Source organism: Ruditapes philippinarum, unplaced genomic scaffold, assembly GCF_026571515.1.
Source record: "Ruditapes philippinarum isolate M1 unplaced genomic scaffold, ASM2657151v2 ctg128_1_1_1_1, whole genome shotgun sequence".
Classification (NCBI taxonomy): Eukaryota; Metazoa; Mollusca; class Bivalvia; order Venerida; family Veneridae; genus Ruditapes; species Ruditapes philippinarum.
Window position 1 is genome coordinate 1076826 of NW_026861563.1, and position 21288 is coordinate 1098113.

At 35.5% G+C, this 21288-nt stretch overlaps 1 protein-coding gene across 1 annotated transcript; it reads right to left on the reverse strand.

Annotated features, from left to right (window-relative positions):
• Nucleotides 1–1038: 1038 nt before the first annotated feature.
• On the reverse strand, nt 1039–21211 carry LOC132716160 (DNA replication complex GINS protein PSF1-like). The gene is made up of 7 exons (XM_060699360.1): nt 21077–21211; nt 8897–8961; nt 8544–8639; nt 7102–7192; nt 3062–3178; nt 1935–2009; nt 1039–1176 (listed from the first exon to the last, which is right to left on the reverse strand). Exons 1-7 carry the CDS (start codon nt 21149–21151, stop codon nt 1108–1110), a joined length of 588 nt encoding a protein of 195 aa, XP_060555343.1. The 5' UTR covers nt 21152–21211; the 3' UTR covers nt 1039–1107.
• Nucleotides 21212–21288: the final 77 nt, after the last annotated feature.

Genomic DNA, 21288 nt, shown 5'->3' on the forward strand with positions numbered 1-21288 from the left:
CTTGATGTTTAACAAACCGCGACCTTGAGAGTAATCATTTGTGCCAAGTTATGTAAAATCTTACCTAAAGTCAAAAAAGTTATAAGAACATTTAAATTTGACCTTGGGGAAGCAACTTGGATGTTGAATTCTGCACATTATGTCATAATTTCTGCTTAGTCATGTTAAAAACATTGCCTTTTAAATGTTCTGGAGGGAACATGAAATGTACTTTTTAACGCTTGACCTTTAAATGTGACCTTGACTTTTGGGAAGCAAACCCATTTATTGAGCTCTGCACATCATCTCCTAATGGTGTTTACTTGTGCCAAGTTGTTACAAATTTTTTTTAGTGATGAAATGTAGACTTTTAATCTCTACCTTTAAGTGTGATTTTGACCTTTTTGGTAGCAACCCAAGTATTGGGCTCTGCACATCGTCTCATTAAGGTGCCAAGTTATTTAAAAAAAAAATTTATGTTAAAGACAGTCAAATCATCCCACTTATGTTCACTCTGTACGAGTTCTGTTCAGCTTATGAAAGCATCCTGGTTTGTGCATGTACTCGCATCAATTTGTTCAAATGAGAATGTGCAGTAACTAACATTTGGACTGGTATCATATGACCTTTACAGTAACGATGCAAAAACCAAATCTGAAAAATGGTGTTCACTTCTGGTGTCAGATAATATTTGAAGTCACCATGACTTTGTACAACTAAAAAAGAAGTCAGATTCACCGGAAGGCCAGTAATAATAGAAGCGTTTTTGTCACAAAAACATATCTCGCAAAACTATGTATGGTTCTGATCACTCCTGTGAATTTTGGTGCAAATCCTGTCAATTTTGGCAGCGAAGTGGAACAGATTGGCAATATGCCAAACTAGGGAAAGTAATGATCACTCCTGTGAAATTTGGTTGAAATCCCATCAGCAGTTTGACCTTTGAAAGCCAGACATGCTAATTGTGGACACATGGACAGACATTAACTGCAAAAACAATGTCTCCAAAAAACTTTGTGAGACAATTGTATATAGACATAAAAACCAACAAGTTTCTAATGCTCATTAAATGTATTTTAGAAAACATAACAAGAATATATATATAAATGACAACAAACAAAATGTGTATCAATGGACCATATGCTCGAGTATTCCTTGTCGAATCAAATGCTCACACTCTGATCGCAGCAGAAAATGCTGAAAAATAATAATGCAACATTAATTTATTAGCCTAAGCAAATGCCAAACTCTGTGTTACTTTCATGTCACTTGTACCATAACAAGACATGCTGTTAGAAACAAGTCAAGTGCCCCCAAACCTGGGCCCACTAAAAGAAAAATCTGACTTACATGTAAGGTATGGTTGCTTGCTAGCAAAAAGAAAATTCACAAACTTCTTTTTCCAAATTGTTTTAAAAAGCATCTATGAATGGACAAAAAAGATATGACCAACTATCAATGTGGTATTTTAACAATAAACTTTAACCATGACTATGCTTGCTGTCTACCCAGCCTTTGCCTGTGACGAGTTTTCTTTATGTACCACAAAAATACCCCACTAGTAGTTATTTCAAATACCATCCACTGACCATGAATGACAGACTTGATAAGCCAGACACAATCTCCATGAAAAATTTCTTTTCAAGTTAAGTAAAAGAAGGTGCATGAGGTTATTTGTGCAGTCAGACAGGCAATTAAATAACATAAGCATTTCTTATAAAGAGATCACCTTTTAACAATACAAACTAAAAAACCTACATAAAAAATACTTTCTATGGTATGTAGAATTGCAAAGCATAACTAGAATGTATACAAGTCTTTGGTGTACGAAATTCAAAGAACAGTCTAAAAGATATTCCAAATGAAGGTTTTAAAGACTTGAATAAAGCTTTCATGCTGCTATTGTGTTAACTTTGCTTCACTGTAGGAAAAGAAGATGCATTATCTTCAAATACCTGACTATTTTTCTTTAAAACAATGATATTTCCATCTTGTGTTTCAAATTCACCATGGTCTACCATACAGCGAACCTGAAGGGAGAAATATAACGAAAGTTATAAGTACTCCAACCAATTTTTTATTATATTGTGTTAGAATTACTATAACTAGTCTAAGTCGATACTGTATAAACTTTAATCATAGTATCATCATTTTATAATAGTAAATGCATATTACAAAAACTCAAACTTAACAGAAAATTAGTAACTGAGATCACCATTGCAAAAAAAAATCAAATACATGTATTTTGAAAACCGAAGTTTTCCTACAAGTTTGAAATCGGAGTATTTTTTTATAAGTTTCTTTAAGTATATATATATATATATATATATATATATATATTATATATATATATATATATATATTATATATATATACACATATTAAATTGTGTCTTGTTCATTTTTAAGTCATCTTAACTTGAAAGTACTGTACACTGATAGTGTATTGTAATAATCAATTAAATCCTTTCTTGGCCTAATATATGGAATGAATTTGTCCTATTTTGAATTTGGACATTAGTACTTTTACAAAATTCTGTAACAAAATTATAACCGTTAAAGTATTCCGCTAAGATTATTACAGTATTACAGACTGGCCAGTTTGTACAAGCAGCATTTCTGAAAACTTCATTCCAGAAATAAAATAACTACATGTAATTGTATATATGTGTTCAAGATAAACATTGACCAAACTGATAAATACACCTTTAATAATCAAACATGATTAAGATATGAAATTTGTTTCAGTTATTGTCAGGAAATCTTGGACTATCAGCAAACCTGATCTTATAAGTTATAACAATGCAGATCAGTTATTTTAATCGATGAGCCCTTAAAACAATACAAGTCTTTTGCTGAGCATAAAAAGACTCTGAAGCTAAAGCCTTCAGTAACATTTTATTCTGTTTAAGAGCATAGTATTCATGTGTGTTTAATGATAAAAGAAACACTCTATGTTACAACTCCTTCGAGTATTGACCATAAGAATACTGTGAAACTAAATAATTTAACTGTTTTTAATTTTTATAAAAGTATTTCATTCAATACAGCTTCATGCCTTTTAATGAAGTAATCAGACATACCTCAACATATAATGTCTTTGGTGGTTTCATGTCTTGTGTAAGGTCAAGGCCACCTGCACCTCCTATAGACCTCATGTAATTAGCTAAACATTTGTTATATTTACTAAACCACTGTATCTAAAAAAAAGAGATAACACATTTCAATGCAAAAGATATTAAAAATATATAAAATACTACATGATACATACAAGAAGCGCCGCAATGCAACGAAAACCAGTTTTTCAACGACTAAATTTTGATGTGACAGCAATCAATAGGTCAAAGTACACTGAAGTTAATGAGTAGAAGCTGAAAATTCTATTGTAAGCAAATGACCTTGAACTTGCTCCCAGATATCTAAGTAGCAATCCAAAGCTGCCACTCAGCAAGTTTATTGTCAAAAGGTCAAAGCAAACTCAAGTTATAACATGAAAACTAAATACATTAACCTTGATCACAGACACCTGGGTAGCAATCCCAAGCTGCCTCTTGATATAAGCTACCCATTCATCAAGTTTGGTGTCAAAAGGCGAAAGCAAACTCAAGATATTGAGCGGAAACTTAATTTCTATTTTTAATAACAGTGACCTTGACCTTAATCACAGACACCTGGATAGCAATCCCAAGCTGCCTCTTGATATAAGCTATCCATACACCAAGTTTGGTGTCAATAGGCCAAAGCAAACTCGAGTTACTGAGCAGAAACTGAAATTCTATTTTTAGTAACAGTAACCTTGACCTTGATAACAGACACCTGGGTAGCAATCCCAAGCTGCCTCTTGATATAAGCTATCCATACACCAAATTAGGTGTCAATAGGCCAAAGCAAACTCAAGTTATAGAGCAGAAACTGAATTTCTATTTTTAGTAACAGTGACCTTGACCTTGATCACAGACACCTGGGTAGCAATCCCAAGCTGCCTCTTAATATAAGCTATCCATACACCAAGTTAGGTGTCAATAGGCCAAAGCAAACTCAAGTTATTGAGCGGAAACTGAATTTCTATTTTTAGTAACAGTGACCTTGACCTTGATCACAGACACCTGGATAGCAATCCCATGCTGCCTCTTGATATAAGCTATCCATACACCATGTTTGGTGTCAATAGGCTAAAGCAAACTCAAGTTATTGAGCGGAAGCTGAATTTCTATTTTTAGTAACAGTGACCTTTACCTTGATCACAGACACCTGGGTAGCAATCCCAAGCTGCCTCTTGATATAAGCTATCCATACACCAAGTTTGGTGTCAATAGGTCAAAGCAAACTCAGTTATTGAGCGGAAACTGAAATTCTATTTTTAGTAACAGTGACCTTGACCTTGATCACAGACACCTGGGTAGCGATCCCACGGTTCCCATTGATATAAGCTATCCATAAACCAAGTTTGGTGTCAATAGGCCAAAGCAAACTAAAGTAATTGAGCGGAAACCAAAAGTTGACGCCCGCCGCCTGCCGCCGACTTCGGCATTACAATAACCCGGTTTTCGTTGAAAACCTGGTTAACAAGAGCTGTCCGTAAGACAGCGCGCTCGACTTTTTTATTGCTTGCCAATAAAAAAAGTTTTTGCAGTAAAAGGCAATACAAGAATCTCTGTATTTTTAAAGTGAACAATGGCCATGAGCATTAAGATATTTAGTGAAGAATTATTTTATTATGACATAATTTATGGTAAAGTGAACAAGTGGATAGGAATGAATTTTTTTAGATTTTTTAAGTTTTTTAGTGCTTGCCTATAATACAAAACATTGACAGTTAAGGGCCATAATTCAAATAAAATCTTTGACAGAATTACCTTCTCCTGGACATGTTTGGGAATCATGATTGTAAACAAGTATTCCAACTTTCAAATTAATATCTCAAACAGTTCAGTCAAAAAGTGGACTGGTACTAAAAACTTAACCAAGATTCTAAGTCGATAAAAGGCCTTAATTTTTAAAACAAATCCTTGACAGAGTTACCTTCTCTTGCGTACAGATGGGGGTAATGATGTGAAATAGCATTAAAAGTTTCAAAGCAATATCTCAAAGGGTTAAGGCAATAAGTGGATTTACCCATATTCAATGTATTTTCTAAGTCAAAAAGGGGCATAATTCTGTCAAAAACCTTGACAGAGTTATGTCCTCTTGTCTGTTGATGAAGGTCGTGATGGTAAACAAGTATGGTCAGTTTTCAAAGCAATACCTCCAATGGTTTTGAAATAAAGTGAGGTGGTACAAAAAACTTAACCAAGCTCAATACACTTTCTAAGTCAAAAAAGGGCCATAATTCTGTCAAAAACCTTGACAGAGTTATGTACTCTTGTCTGTAGATGGAGGTTATGATGGTGAACAAGTATGGTAAGTTTCAAAGCCATACTTGTAATACTTCTGAAATAAAGTGGGGTGGTACGAAAAACTTAACCAAGGTGTGACGCCAACGCCGACGCCGGGGCGAGTAGGATAGCTCCCCTTTTCATAGAAAAGTCGAGCTAAAAATGAATAATATACATGTTCTATTCATAACATAATTAATAAACAAATCAATAAAATGCTTGCGACTAAGAAACTTGAAAGAGTTCCACTAAGTTATTCCTCACTCACAATATCAAAGAACATGGCTTTGCAGTTTTGAAGTTTTCCCCGATAAACATACATCTCTATATAAACCTATTTTATGTGCACCTGACTTTGGGCCAATTTGACAAAATGGCCAGGATTTAAACAAACATGATAAAATCAACTTGGTAATTCCCAATTAAAATATTAAAGCTTTACGCTTTGTGATTTTGGAGAAGGTTTTCCCCCTCAATATAATTTAATATCATAAATTTCTTGGTATCAAAATTTTTCTTAAACCCAAGGAGCAATTCTGCCAAATTTGGCTAAGATTGAACAACAAGATTTAAAAAGTCCATATAATGGACACAAGAACACACATACAAGTTAATGGCTATATGTCTTCATAATTATAACAGATTAGAGTTTTAGAGAGAGGAACTATACAAGTTTTCTTTCGTTCTAATCCCTTTCAAGTTTATGTAACAATTATATACATATAAAATGTAATATATGTAAAATATTGAAATAAATATGTTTAACCCTTTCCCCCATGAGCATATTGTGAAAATTGGCCGTTTTCACTGAAAAGCCTCCTGTTACAAGTTCAAACTGCTATGAAACTATGAAAAATGCTTCAATACTAATCAAACTTGGCACAAATGTTGACTGGACCATTGCCTTTGTAACGACATGCTCAGTCTTAAATTTCCTGTTACCATGGCAACGAGGGGACATCTCAAAATTGCCAAAAATCACTATTTTGCCTTGATTTTTTCCATCAAAATTTATTTCAAAGTGCTACAACTTCTCAAGGGATTGAGATAGAGTCAAAGGCTTTTCAGCTTTGGTTACACGTTTCATTATGATTGACCTGGGGTCATTTTTAGCCTCTCACAAGTCCAAAATTTTCTTGGCGATGAGGGGGACTCCGCCCCCCTTCAAACCCCCATAACAGAAGGGGGCACATCCCCCTTCTGGCAACCCCCTGATGTATCTTTTGGATGGGGGGCGGCGCCGAAAAAGTGCTCATTTTTTTTAGCAACATTTCTCAAACGAAAACATGTGTTTGGGGCCCAAATAGGACATTTTTTCACTATTTGAGGCCTAAAAAAAAAGGGGGGGGGGGCGAAAGTGCCTTGTTTCGCGTATATATGAGGTAAAGGGTTAAACTAATTATCACAAATCATGAGATGCTGCCGTGGCATTAAATTATCCAAATGTTCTGACTTTGCTGACTAATAGGTTTAAATTTCAATTACAATTTAACAGATCCAAAGTAAATTATATTAAGTACCACTTTTTAACTTTTTTTACCATAAAGCCATGAAAAGCTGTATAAGTTAACAAAAACTTCAAGTTAATTATAAGTTAAATACAATTTTTATCTTTAGCATACACAATCATGTACAGCAATTATGGGAAAGACATGAAACATATCAACAGTCTGGCCATATAATGATTTCTTGACTTTATACTTAAGTTCTTTATTTCAAATTTAGCATTCCAATTTAAAATAGCTTACTTCCTGTTCCGAGAGGTTATATTTAACATCTTGTGGTAACACACTTCCAAACTCCCATCTCATGTTACGAATTTTTAAAATTCTGTTATACCTGAAAATAATTTTAAAATAAACATAACATAAACAACTTCAAATAAATTTACAGAATATAAAATGATATGTTACTCTTATTCAAATTATCTTATAAAAATCTCCCAGACTGAAATATTTGATCTTCATAATATTTGCCACAAAATGGGGTACAAGATAAAATATAGATAATCTGTAATGTTGTTACCAGGTTTGTAACCTGACTTATCAATAACAACCCAACATTTACATGTTTAAACATATTTTGGGGCAAAATGAACTTTCCCTTTATCTTTCTTAAAAGTGAAACTGGCAGAAAAATTGGCCCCGTCTCCCTCTGGTGATCACTGTAAAGTACCACAGTTTAAATGGTACCATTCTCATTACAAGCAAAAAATTGTAAACACTGGAGCCTTATATATCAATAAAGAGTATTGTTGTTGATGTTAGTTACACCCTACAAAATTATATGTCTAACATTGACTTAAACCTTTATAAATAAAACTGAAAGAAAATGCTGCATTACATTATATTAGACTAAATATAGAAACATGGAATGGTTCTTGCAAAGCTTTTTTTCATGAATTACAGGTATAACAGATTTGAACCACTGGCACTACAGTCTACTGACATTAACATAGACGACCTGACCCTGATAAGGACATCTGCAAAATGTTTTAACAATGTATCATGTAATAAGAAAGTTATTAAAATGGAGAAGAAAATTGATACACGTAATTTGACCTTTAACTTTTATATGCTACCTTGACCTTGAAGGTACATTGGTTGCACACGCATTACATACACAATAAGGGTAAACACTATATGCCTTTTCACCTAGTGACCAATGAGAAAACATCTAACAAATGTTTTAACAATTTATCAAAGAATAAGATAGTTATAAGCCAAAGAGGAAGCAAGCACACTGTGTGTCACAATTTGACATCCAAGTGAAACATTGACCATGAATGTGTGGATGTACTACTTGCGCAAAACACATCCTATAACAGTGTTGAAGGCTATGCAAATATTTTTACAACCCATCATTTTACAACAAAGTATATGTTTGTTTTTAGATATAAAAGCTGGACACAATTTTGGTTACACACAGAGGTAGTGTTTTTCTAATCTCCAAATTGCTCATGACACATTATTCACCTGATAGGCCCAGCCACCTTTGACAAAAATGTGGGGGGAAAATCTATGACATGGGAAACAATTTTGCAGTTTTCAAAATTTGCTTGCATTTTGTATGAGCTGAAATTTGAACCCATGAGCATAAATAGACAACAAATTACAAATCTATTAGATTAATTTCTTTCCCCTTGAACATTAAATAATGAAACAAAACTATAAGTGTGATAAAAACTTACAAGTATGCCAGTAAACATCTTTTATTTCTTTCCAAAGCAGCATGCCTTAGCTGAACACCAGAAAATAGTCCACTTTCACCAGCAACAGTAGCACTCCTGTTTGATAATATGTATACAAATACTTCAATGTTGATTATTTCTATGGTGAATACAAATTTTAATACTATTCTACTAATTGCATAACATTACAGACATTACATGTTTTGTTGTATAAATATTATATTTCTTTTTTAATACACATTCTTATCTTACAATCTATCTACTATTATTTTCTTTTTTTTTAATGTATTTTTTAAACAACTGTCAAAAACTACATGTTAATGCAATTGGTCACTCAGCATAAAAGGACTTACACATCTTTCTGGTTTTGATCAAACAAAGCCCTCATTTCCTCCAACACTTGCCTAACTCGGTCCTCCTGAAATGTTTTTAAAAGATAAAATATATAAACTTATAGCATAGTTGATATTGTATACAAATAATACATTATCTAACATGCAATGAGATGAACATCAGAGATGGCACTAAAGACTTTCACATTAAAATACCTTAATCAAATGTTTATATCAAATTCTCTATATTGCACTATCTGTGAAACAATCCGTGTCTGGCAAAATAATGCACCTTGCATAGAAATGTAGTAGTCAAATTCCATGTAAGTCGGCAGTACTAAGTATTAAAAAGGCTTTTAAGAAAAATATCAAAAGATGACCTTAACTAAGGTAATATTGATCTTAAAAGATTAGAAAAAACTAGAACTGCCACTATCTTGGCGTGAATACCCCCGCATACCACTTTGTCAGAATCAACAGTGGCCATTTAGAGCGCAAGGACAACCTCCCTGCCAAATCTGAGGTTACTAAGCCAGTGCATTGCTAAGTTATGTATTCTACATGCTTCAAATGTGAAAATGTCAAAATCAATACATTGCAGACAGGACATTCATTAGCAATTGAGAAGAAAAGCTTTTTTTTTTTGTCAAGGTCCCTGTGACCTTGAACTTTGACCCAGTGACCTCAAAATCAATAGGGGTCACCTTATAGTCATGATCAACATCCATGCCAAATTTGAAGACTGTGGGTCAAAGGAATCTTAAGTTAATGGGTGGACAAACTTTTTGAAGTCAAAGTCCCTATGACCTTGACCTTTGATCCAGTGACCTCAAAATCAAAAGGGGTCATCTACTAATCATGACTAACCTCCATTCCAAATATGAAGACTGTGGGTCATAGGAATCTTAAGTTATTGGGCGGACAAGCTTTTTCAAGTCAAGGCCCCTGTGACCTTGACCTTTGACCTGGTGACCTCAAAATCAATAGGGGTCATCTACTAATCATGACTAACCTCCATGCCATATATGAAGACTGTGGGTCATAGGAATCTTAAGTTATAGGGCTGACAAGCTTTTTGAAGTCAAGGCCCCTGTGACCTTGACCTTTGACCTGGTGACCTCAAAGTCAATAGGGGTCATCTACTAATCACGACTAACCTCAATGCCAAATATGAAGACTGTGGGTCAAAGGAATCTTAAGTTATAGGGCGGACAAGGTTTTTGAAGTCAAGACCCCTGTGACCTTGACCTTTGACCTGGTGACCTCAAAGTCAATAGGGGTCATCTACTAATCATGACTAACCTCCATGCCAAATATGACGACTGTGGGTCAAAGGAATCTTAAGTTATTGGGCGGACAAGCTTTTTGAAGTCAAGGCCCCTGTGACCTTGACCTTTGACCTGGTGACCTCAAAATCAATAGGGGTCATCTACTAATCATGACTAACCTCCATGCCAAATATGACGACTGTGGGTCAAAGGAATCTTAAGTTATTGGGCGGACAAGCTTTTTGAAGTCAAGGCCCCTGTGACCTTGACCTTTGACCTGGTGACCTCAAAATCAATAGGGGTCATCTACTAATCATGACTAACCTCCATGCCAAATATGACGACTGTGGGTCAAAGGAATCTTAAGTTATTGGGCGGACAAGCTTTTTGAAGTCAAGGCCCCTGTGACCTTGACCTTTGACCTAGTGACCTCAAAATCAATAGGGGTCATCTACTAATCATGACTAACCTCCATGCCAAATATGACGACTGTAGGTCAAAGGAATCTTAAGTTATTGGGCGGACAAGCTTTTTGAAGTAAAGGCCCCTGTGACCTTGACCTTTGACCTCAAAATCAATAGGGGTCATCTACTAATCATGACTAACCTCCATGCCAAATATGACTACTGTAGGTCAAAGGAATCTTAAGTTATTGGGCGGACAAGCTTTTTGAAGTCAAGGCCCCTGTGACCTTGACCTTTGACCTAGTGACCTCAAAATCAATAGGGGTCATCTACTAATAATGACTAACCTCCATGCCAAATATGACGACTGTAGGTCAAAGGAATCTTAAGTTATTGGGCGGACAAGCTTTTTGAAGTCAAGGCCCCTGTGACCTTGACCTTTGACCTAGTGACCTCAAAATCAATAGGGGTCATCTACTTATCATGACTAACCTCCATGCCAAATATGACGACTGTAGGTCAAAGGAATCTTAAGTTATTGGGCGGACAAGCTTTTTGAAGTCAAGGCCCCTGTGACCTTGACCTTTGACCTCAAAATCAATAGGGGTCATCTACTAATCATGACTAACCTCCATGCCAAATATGAAGACTAAGGGTCAAAGGAATCTTAAGTTGTTGGGCGGACAAGAAAAAACCGCCGGACGGCCGGACAGCCGGACGGACGGACAAGCTGATTCCAGTATACCCCCCTTACAACTTTGTTGTGCGGGGGTATAATTAAGATAAAGAAGCATCAAATTTGACATTAAAATCATGGTCCACCTCGTCTCGAGCCATGGTCCAAAACATGGTCTGCCTTTCTCAATCTACAGTCCGCTTTGGTACGGATAGCCCTGTCTTAAGAATCCAGGTCAACTTGGACCTAAAACTAACTCGACCCATAACTATGTATTACTGGTAATGATAACCATTAAAACTTTTTATATATTTTCATAATTATTTTCGTTGTTTATTATTTTCACATTTATACTTATATGGTACTTTAAAAGTTTTATTGGTGAAAGAATGTGAATTTGTAAAGAAAAAGAGAGTTTACAATTTATTATATGTATGTTTTGCCTACTTCAGATACATGTATTTTGTAGAAAATATTGTTAAACAGCATTGGGTGTTATAACGACTTTGTTGGTGATCCTAACACCTTTAAAAAAGAAATATGAACAATTTTTTTAACAGACTTCACCGCTCATAGGCTTTGGCTAATTTCATATTAGGATTTTATTACAGGCCAACTTAACCCGTGTTGAGTAGGTAAAGGCCCAGTCACACTAGATCCCACTTTCTCTGCGTTCGCATAGCGTTGTTAAATTTAACACAGCACCGCGAAATCGCAAGAAAAATCAGATATTTGAGATGACATGAAGATTTCAAGGCGTCTACATGGTGTCCTAACAGCGATCATAGCATAACTACTGAGCTTCTACAGTGTTGTAATGCGTTCTTATGGCGTTTTTATTGGCGATTGTCTGCGTTTGGACTGTGCTTCTAACGTGTTCTTGCACTTCCACGGTGCTAAAATCGTGCTTTACATACCAGCAATTACTCAGGTCTGCATCAGTTGTTTATTCTTATTCCAAACCAATACAAGAGGGCCATGATGGCCCTGGATCGCTCACCTGACACAACCGCATCCAAGCAATGTCTTAAACAAGCATCATGGCCAAGTTTGATGACAACTGAGTCAAACATGTGACCTCTAGTGTGTTATAAAGATTTTTCCATATTTGGGCAATGTGACCCAATTTTTGACCGGACACGACCCATATTCAAACTTGACCTAGAAATCATCATAACAACCTTCCTGACCAATTTCCAGGAAATTTGGATAAAAACTGCAGCCACTAGAGTGTTAAAAAGATTTTTCTATTTTTAGCTCCTGTGACCTAGTTTTTGACCGGACATGACCAATCTTAGCACTTGACCCAGAAATCATCAAAACAACCTTCTTGACAAATTTCAAGAATATTTAGATGAAAACTGCAGCCTCTAAAGTGTTAACAAGCTTTTTCTATTTTTAGCTCCTGTGACCTAGTTTTTGACCTGGGATGACCCATCTTCGAACTTGACCTAGATATCATCAAAACAACCTTCCTGACAAATTTCCAGAATATTTGGATGAAAACTGCAGCCACTATAGTGTTAACAAGCTTTTTCTATTTTTAGCTCCTGTGACCTAGTATTGACTGGAGATGACCCATCTTCGAACTTGACCTAGAAATCATCAAAACAACTTTCCTGACAAATTTCCAGAATATTTGGATGAAAACTGCAGCCACTAGAGTGTAAACAAGCTTTTTCTATTTTAAGCTCCTGTGACCTAGTTTTTGACTGGAGATGACCCATCTTCAAACTTGACCTAGAAATCATCAAAACAACCTTCCTGACCAATTTCCAGGAAATTTGGATAAAAACTGCAGCCACTAGAGTGTTAAAAAGATTTTTCTATTTTTAGCTCCTGTGACCTAGTTTTTGACCGGACATGACCAATCTTAGCACTTGACCCAGAAATCATCAAAACAACCTTCTTGACAAATTTCAAGAATATTTAGATGAAAACTGCAGCCTCTAAAGTGTTAACAAGCTTTTTCTATTTTTAGCTCCTGTGACCTAGTTTTTTGACCTGGGATGACCCATCTTCGAACTTGACCTAGATATCATCAAAACAACCTTCCTGACAAATTTCCAGAATATTTGGATGAAAACTGCAGCCACTATAGTGTTAACAAGCTTTTTCTATTTTTAGCTCCTGTGACCTAGTATTGACTGGAGATGACCCATCTTCGAACTTGACCTAGAAATCATCAAAACAACTTTCCTGACAAATTTCCAGAATATTTGGATGAAAACTGCAGCCACTAGAGTGTTAACAAGCTTTTTCTATTTTTAGCTCCTGTGACCTAGTTTTTGACCGGAGATGACCAATCTTCAAACTTGACCTAGATATCATTAAAACAACTTTCCTGACAAATTTCCAGAATATTTGAATAAAAACTGCAGCCTCTAGAGTGTTAACAAGCTTTTTTATTTTTAGCTCCTGTGACCTAGTTTTTGAGCCGAGATAACCCATCTTCGAACTCGATCTGTATTTCATTCAGACAAACATTCTGACAAAGTTTGATGATGATCCAATCAAAACTGTGACTGCTAGACTGTTAACAACCCAATTGTTAGAGTGTTATAAAGCTTTTTCTATTTTTAGCTCCTGTGACCTAGTTTTTGACCGGAGGTGACCCATCTTCGAACTTGACCTAGATATCATCAAAACAACCTTCCTGACAAATTTCCAGAATATTTGGATGAAAACTGCAGCCTCTAGATCTAGAGTGTTAACAAGCTTTTTCTATTTTTAGCTCCTGTGACCTAGTTTTTGACCCGAGATAACCAATCTTCGAACTTGATCTGTATTTTATTGAGACAAACATTCTGACAAAGTTTGATGATGATCCAATCAAAACTGTGACTGCTAGACTGTTAACAACCCAATTGTTGACGACAAACGACGCACAACGCACGACAACGGACATAGCCCCATCACTATACCTCACCTTGACCACTTGAATGAGCCTAATTTTCACTTCAACAATCTTAAAACTAACAAGAACTGTGTATAAGACAGTAAAGAAAGGAAGCATAACTCTGTAAAAAGGTAACTTAGAGTTATGGGACCTGTGCCAATCATGTAAGATAATCACAGAGAACTATAGTCTGAAATTAAATTTCAACCCATTCCCTTCAGTAGTCTTGAAGGTACAAACATTCACACAACAACTTAACCATAGTAAGACGGCCACGTGGATTCACATTTTTCTCACCCTGTGATGCAAGGTAACCAATCACTTCTATATTTTTTTACCCCAGACCATGATTTCCATATTTTTGTAAAGGTCCTGCAACTTGTGTAACACATTTCCTGTGTACATTGAAGTTAAGTAAAAAAGCTAGCCTACAATTAGCATGGAAAGTAATTAAGTCATTAAGATTTGTCATAAGATTTTTGTGACAAATAGAGGATATTGAATGCGTGTAAGTTCAATACTGAATTTATTGCACGAGTTGAATAAAATTATATTATGCGAGCCTCTGGTGAGCATAATATTATTCTATTCAATAAGTGCAATAAATTCAGTTATGAACTTACACGAATTTAATATTCTATTTATCACATGCCCAAAATAAAGACTGTTTAAAGTGAAATAAGTCATTTTTCATTGACGCGCCTATAGTATAACGCGAACATTTAGCGCGTCTTTACATTTACACTATGTTTGTATAACGCTAATGACGTCACGTCAAAATATATGCACGGCTGTGCAATACCATATTTACAGAGTCGCAAAATCAGCATGGGTGTGTGATAAAAACCATTTATTAACTTCCTTCCCAGCCCTAATATTTAAACCATTTATTGTCTTCCTCTCATCTGAACAAACAGATATGCAGTTCCTTTTCTCTCAATGTACAAAAAAACTGAACCTAGGCCTGACCAAGAGCAGCTAGAATGTGTTTCTATAGCAACACACAGTACATGTAAACTTTCAGTACTAAACTTGCCACAGGAAAACTGCTTTAAACTCTAACTTGCACATAATGTACAAAATTAAATGTCTATATTATGTTTCTTTCTGACAACCCTAGTGTATTTCTAAGATGTTCCACACCAGAAATCAATGAAATTGCCACCCTGACTAACATATCATATCATAACTCTGAGTTACCTTAAAATCTGATGTGTTTTTCTTCATCCCTTCCTTGATTACTTAGTATATATTTAATTGTGTATAATCATTTCATCAAATTTAATTGCTTCTCGTACAAGGGGAGTTGGCTTTCTTGTAAAACACTCAATATTGTATTATCTTAAGAACAGTTAAGCATTTAAAGGAAATTAAATATCCAAGTTCAGTTGAGGAAAATAAGTGTGTAAAAAATTCATCAATTTTTCCAAGAATTTTTTCCCCCTTCTGTTAAAACCCGAACAGAAAGTATTCAAATGGAGACACTGCAGGGATATAAATTTCAAAGCACATATCATCATACATAGTGTGAGGCACTTTATTCAAAGAGAAATTACTTACTGGAAAAATATGAGGTATTTATTTTTTGATCGAGACTATTTATGTAGTGTTGGAGCACCACACTACATGCTGTATTCCGGTACATTCCGGGCAGGTGCCTAAATGATTAAATGCTAAAATCTTGCACTTTTTACCTGGTGAAATGCACTTTTAGACTTTTAGTCATTTCCTCATACCAATTTAAATACGTTCATGACTGAAAAATGTAAGAATGGCCTAAAATAGCGATAATTTTCTACTTTGTGATCATGATTTCTGTCAAGCTTCTAGAGGTACTGCTCCAACACTAGTGTCGAAGAAAAAACTTATTTTAATTTAACCAAATTTTATGTAAAAAAAAAAAATTCTGTTGTTTTTATTCTTGTATCACAACACCTTCAACAATTACAAAAATATGCAATATACACAAACTTATATGTTCATAGAGAAGTTCACAGTCTATCAAAAATAAACACAAACAAAATTCGGTAACACAACAAAATTTTAATATTCTTTTTTTATTTTTTTTTTTATTAATATTATTATTATTTTGTTGTTGTTGTTGTTGAAAAATTACAATTATAAATCGATACATGCAGCAGCATTAAAAGGTAAAATCAAGCGACAATTTTTTTTTCAGAATGTTTCAAGTACCAGATTCCTCGGAGGAAGCTGTATCAATGAAGCTGTCAGAAGTTCTTGCTGATATAGGTGTGGATACCAGAATGGTACTAAAAAGGAGGAGATCAATGCTTCTGTATGAATCAGTGTTAAAGCTGTCTGGCAGGCTACATTTTAAAAGCCATATATGTAGTCCCTATATGATGGGTAGTCAAGTTGAAGGCACAACTACAATTGGACTAAACTCAGATACTGATATTGTTTACTGTGTTGACATGTTCAATGTGATACAAGACTGGAGTGATTGGCAACCTGGTGTAATAAATCTACTGATGATTCAAGATCGTTCTGTATCCCCAGGTTACTGTCAACTTCAAGTGTTAAGACGTGATTCTCCTCTACCTATCCGCTATTATAAGTCTATAAAATTCCTCCGTACCCTTTGCAGAAGAGACAGATATGGAAGAGTATTAATGAAAAATCTTTTGACATCTCATATAATGTATAGTAGAAAGTTTAAGTTTACTGAAAGACTAGAAAGACATGGGCCAGCATTTACATTGCCAGACACTCCTTTTGAGAAAGATGGTGTTATTGCCCTTCCCTGTACAACATGGCCGACACAAGCCAGACAATGGTTGCACCAGCAAAGTGTTGGTCAATGGCCTTCTGATGAAATCAAACAATACTGCTGTAGTTCTGGTTGTTTTCTTGTTGGAGTTGGTCAACATGGCAGTGAACATGAGGATCTTGAATGGAGGATATCAACATCTTTTGCCGAAAGGTGTTTAATGTACAATCTAAACATTACACAGATTCGCTGCTATGTCCTGATGAAAATGATAATAAAAACATTCATAAATCCATTGTTTAAAGATGTGATTTCTAGTTACATGTGTAAGACAGTTTTGTTCCACTGTATTGAAAATACCCAGTCTATTATCTGGCAGGAAAATAACTTAATTGTATGTTTATCATTGTGTATTCATGATTTGTACACTAACATTCTTAATGAAAATTGTCCACATTTTTTCATACCTGGAAACAACTTGATGAGAGGGAAGATTACACCTGATGTCAAACCTTTCATACTAGATATACTTCAGCATATCATCAACAGTAATGGAGTAGCACTACTAAGAATCAAGTGTGATGATCTTGGAACAAGGCTTCAGCTCAAGTTCAACAATATATCAATATGCCCATTCATAACATGTAAGGATATTATAGTAAACCTACAATCATTCACAGTAATTGATCCTTCTCATGTGTCTACCCTATTTGGCCTCTGGAATTTGGAACCTATACAAGCATTAAAGCAGAATATTTCTGACCTAGTTAATCTTCAATGTCATGGACTAGACAAGACAGCTCGCAATCTTCTAGCACCAATTGTCTGTTCAAGGCTAGGATCTGTTTTAGCTTCCCTCAACATACAACAGTATAATACAATATCAGCTGAGGCTCTCAAATGGATCTCCCTGGGTCTAAACACTGATGTTGCATCTAGTAAACTCAAACTTGCTTCAATGCTATATTGTACAGGGCAGTTCCTAAGAGCTGAAATTGTTCTCTGTAATATTGAAAGGCACTACGACCTTAACATTGTTATACAAACTTGTTTAACAATTAACATTTTCAGACAAGCTGTTAAAGCAGAATGTGATCAACAAAATGAAGAAACTTTACAGAACGCTTCAGCAAATTGTGTACAATTTTGGCCATGTGAAGTCTATTGTTCTCCAAAGGAATTAAGACAGGAAATGTTTAGATCTACAGAAGAGGACAAAGCTTTCAGAACAATACGAGACTTCTGGATGGTCTATGCTGAAGTGGATTCTCTAACTTTCCTATACTTTCTACAGTACAAGATATACAGCCATCTCAACAAACAAGAAGATAAATGCGTGGCACTCTCTAAACTTACCAGAACCATTGAACAAGAACCAAACCTAGCTCACCGGGAAACAGCCTTGAATTTATTGGGGCAGTGCATGGAACAGGAACACAGACCTATAAATGCATTACAGTGTTATTTCCAGTCACTGAATGTAAGGAGGAGAAACAATGCTGCAAAGATTCATATCTGCAGACTTTTGAGTACATTTGTAAACAATCAGTATTAAAAACAATACATAGATGATTTACAGGACATTTAATGGCTTTTTATAGTACACTCATTCTGTACTAAGTGTTAATGAACTGTATATGGAAGAATAAGTACTTTATTGCCAAGTGGTTTAACTGCCAATTTTGAAATGACAGTAACAATAAAATCCTTGTTTCAAGTATCAAATTTACTAATATATGATATAAACCTAGTGATGAATAAGGGAAACAGTCATTTCAATTATTATAACTAAACCTAGTGATGAACAAGGGAAACAGTCATTTCAATTATTATAAATGTTACAAAAGTAATCGAATACAAGTCTATGTGAAATCTTATTTCATAGCATCATTTTCACTCATATATTAATCAATAATGCAAAACATGAACAAACTGTTACACTAACAAGAATGCTAAATCTTCTAGATGGCATCTCTATGTAACTTTGTACAATTGACTTATTTAAATAAATAAATAAATAAATACAATTCTACATGTATTTCTTTTTTTACAGTTGCCTGTAATTATCACATTTCAACAATGCTGTAAACATTTGTGTGATATAGAATAAATAAAGACAAGAGCTGTCAAAAGACCTATGATTCTCAGTGCTTGAACATGTAGAATTTCTAAGTTCAAAAAGAACCATTATTCTGTTAAATACCATGTTAGAGTTATTGGCCTTGGATATTGACCTCTTACTATGCTCTTTAAAAAAGTGTTGAGGTTTCAACCCATTCTCTTCATTAGTTTTGGAGATAACAACTTGCACCAAAGTGTGATGGCGACGACCAAACACCTGGGCTTGTACAACAGCTCTTCCTAATACTTTACATAGTTGAGCTTAAAAGTCTATAGAAACATTGTTGTTCTATGTACAGTAACCCCACCTAGAATAGGTCTACCTCTAGTAAAGATAATAGTTATTAATAGATGTTACTAAGCCAATGTATCATAAGATTACATTCCATCTTGAAATGCATTCCAATTTTGATAGTGATATAATGATTTTGACTTAAATTACAATACAATACAAGAGGGCCATGATGGCCCAGTCGCTCACCTGTATATAGGCCCCCGGAGCTATTTGAGGTTTTGGAACAACTTTGGTAGAGGACCCATAGATGATACCATATACCAAAAATCAAAGCTCTAGCCCATGTACTTTCAGACAAGAAGATTTTTAATTTTGTGTTTTTTGAAATCCTTTTCTGGCCCTATGACCTACATATGCAACAGACCGGAACCATTTGAACAACTTTGAAAGGGGACTACCCAAGGATCATTTCTGTAAAGTTTGGTTGATATGCAGTCATTGGTTTCAGAGGAGATGTTGTTTATGTTAAAAGTTGACGACGCACGACGACGGACACAGGGCCATCACAATAGCTCACCCTGAGCATTGCTCAGGCGAGCTAAAAAGTAATAAAACTATGCCCGCTTAGAGGTGAAAAGGGTATAAAGCCAGGGAATATGAAAATGCAAGCAGAGACAAGACCCTTGCAACCACAGCATCAACCAGGAGATGAATCACCTATTTGCAAACACACTTTATTATATATACTGTATTCTGCAACTTCAGTAGAATCGCCCTGAGAGCCCAATGGTCGCCATAACAGCGCGGTAAAATCACAGAAAGAGATTGAGAAAAATAATGCTCTGTAAAAGCACCGTACACACACAGTTTAAGCGCGCTACAGACGCCGCACAGTCTCTGTATATGCGCCATGCAATTTCAGATGAATGCAGTAGAATCGCCCTGAGAGCACAATGGTCGCCGTAACAGCGCAGTAAAGTCGCAAAAAGAGCGTTTTAGAAATATAAAGCTCAGTTATTAACGCCATACACATGTAGTATAAGCATGCTAGGGACACCGCACAATCTTTGTATACGCGCCGTGCAATTTCAGATGAACGCAGTATAAACGCCATGAGAGAGCAATGGTCACTGTAACAGTGTGGTAAAGTCACAGAAAGAGCATTTTAGAAAAATAAAGCTCTGTAAAAGCACAGTAGCCTGCTTGAGATGCCGCACAATCTCTGTAAACGCTCCCTGGCTAACCATTCATTCTGCAATTTCATGGCACACCCATAGCGTTTTAGGAGATGCTACTGAGTTGCTATGGCGTCCTTACTGTGATCCCACTGCTCTCTTATCAGAAGCCGAGTGATGCCGCATTCGGCGTATGATTCTTCTTCTTCCAATATACTGGCCACCTTCAACTAACTGAAGTTTACTGCCAGGTTAATGCGCAAGATGGAAAGAAAGAGTAAAAAATAGTGATATGCTTATACTACATGTGTATGGCGTTAATAACTGAGCATGATCAAAATGCGTGCTGCCAGTCTGCGTTCTATGCAATGCCACTGTGATCTAACTGTTCTCACCTTGGCATTCTGAAATCTTTTTGGACGTGCTGAGAACACTGCATAGGTGTGACGGGGGCGAGTTGCCCATTTGTTATCCCAGAGTGCTGTGTGCTAGACTGGGCAGTGTGACCACATTTCTAAAAATTCTCACCACTATCTTACTTTTACAAATTTTAGACCTTCTTGTTTATCAGGTTAAAATTTTAGGAAAATCACAAGCAATGAGTCAGGCGAAAAATCGCGAAAACTGTTTATTTTTAACATCAAATGAAACTATGGGCAGTTTATTTGGCGTTTATTTCAAACAAGCATTACATTGAAAGGTGGTAATGTTCCATCAGTTGTTCTTTGTAGCTCTCGTATTAATTCAAGAGCCTTTTCGGCAAGCATAATTGTTAATCTTTTGTAATTCTTGTTTTGATTTTCCCGCAGTGTCCAATAAAAATAACTTCTTACAGTTTTAACGATTGGAGAATTTTTGTCCAATCAAATTATCTAATAGAAATATTGGTGTCTGTTCTACAATA

Bases quoted from the DNA above. Each gene is read 5' to 3' on its own strand.
- LOC132716160 (XM_060699360.1), bottom strand. From the start codon at position 21,151: ATGCTTGCCGAAAAGGCTCTTGAATTAATACGAGAGCTACAAAGAACA. The intron at 3,179-7,101 runs GTAAGCTATTTT...TCTTTTTTTTAG, and splicing joins ATAACCTCTCGGAACAGGAA to ATACAGTGGTTTAGTAAATA. The intron at 2,010-3,061 runs GTATGTCTGATT...TTCTCCCTTCAG, and splicing joins CAAAGACATTATATGTTGAG to GTTCGCTGTATGGTAGACCA.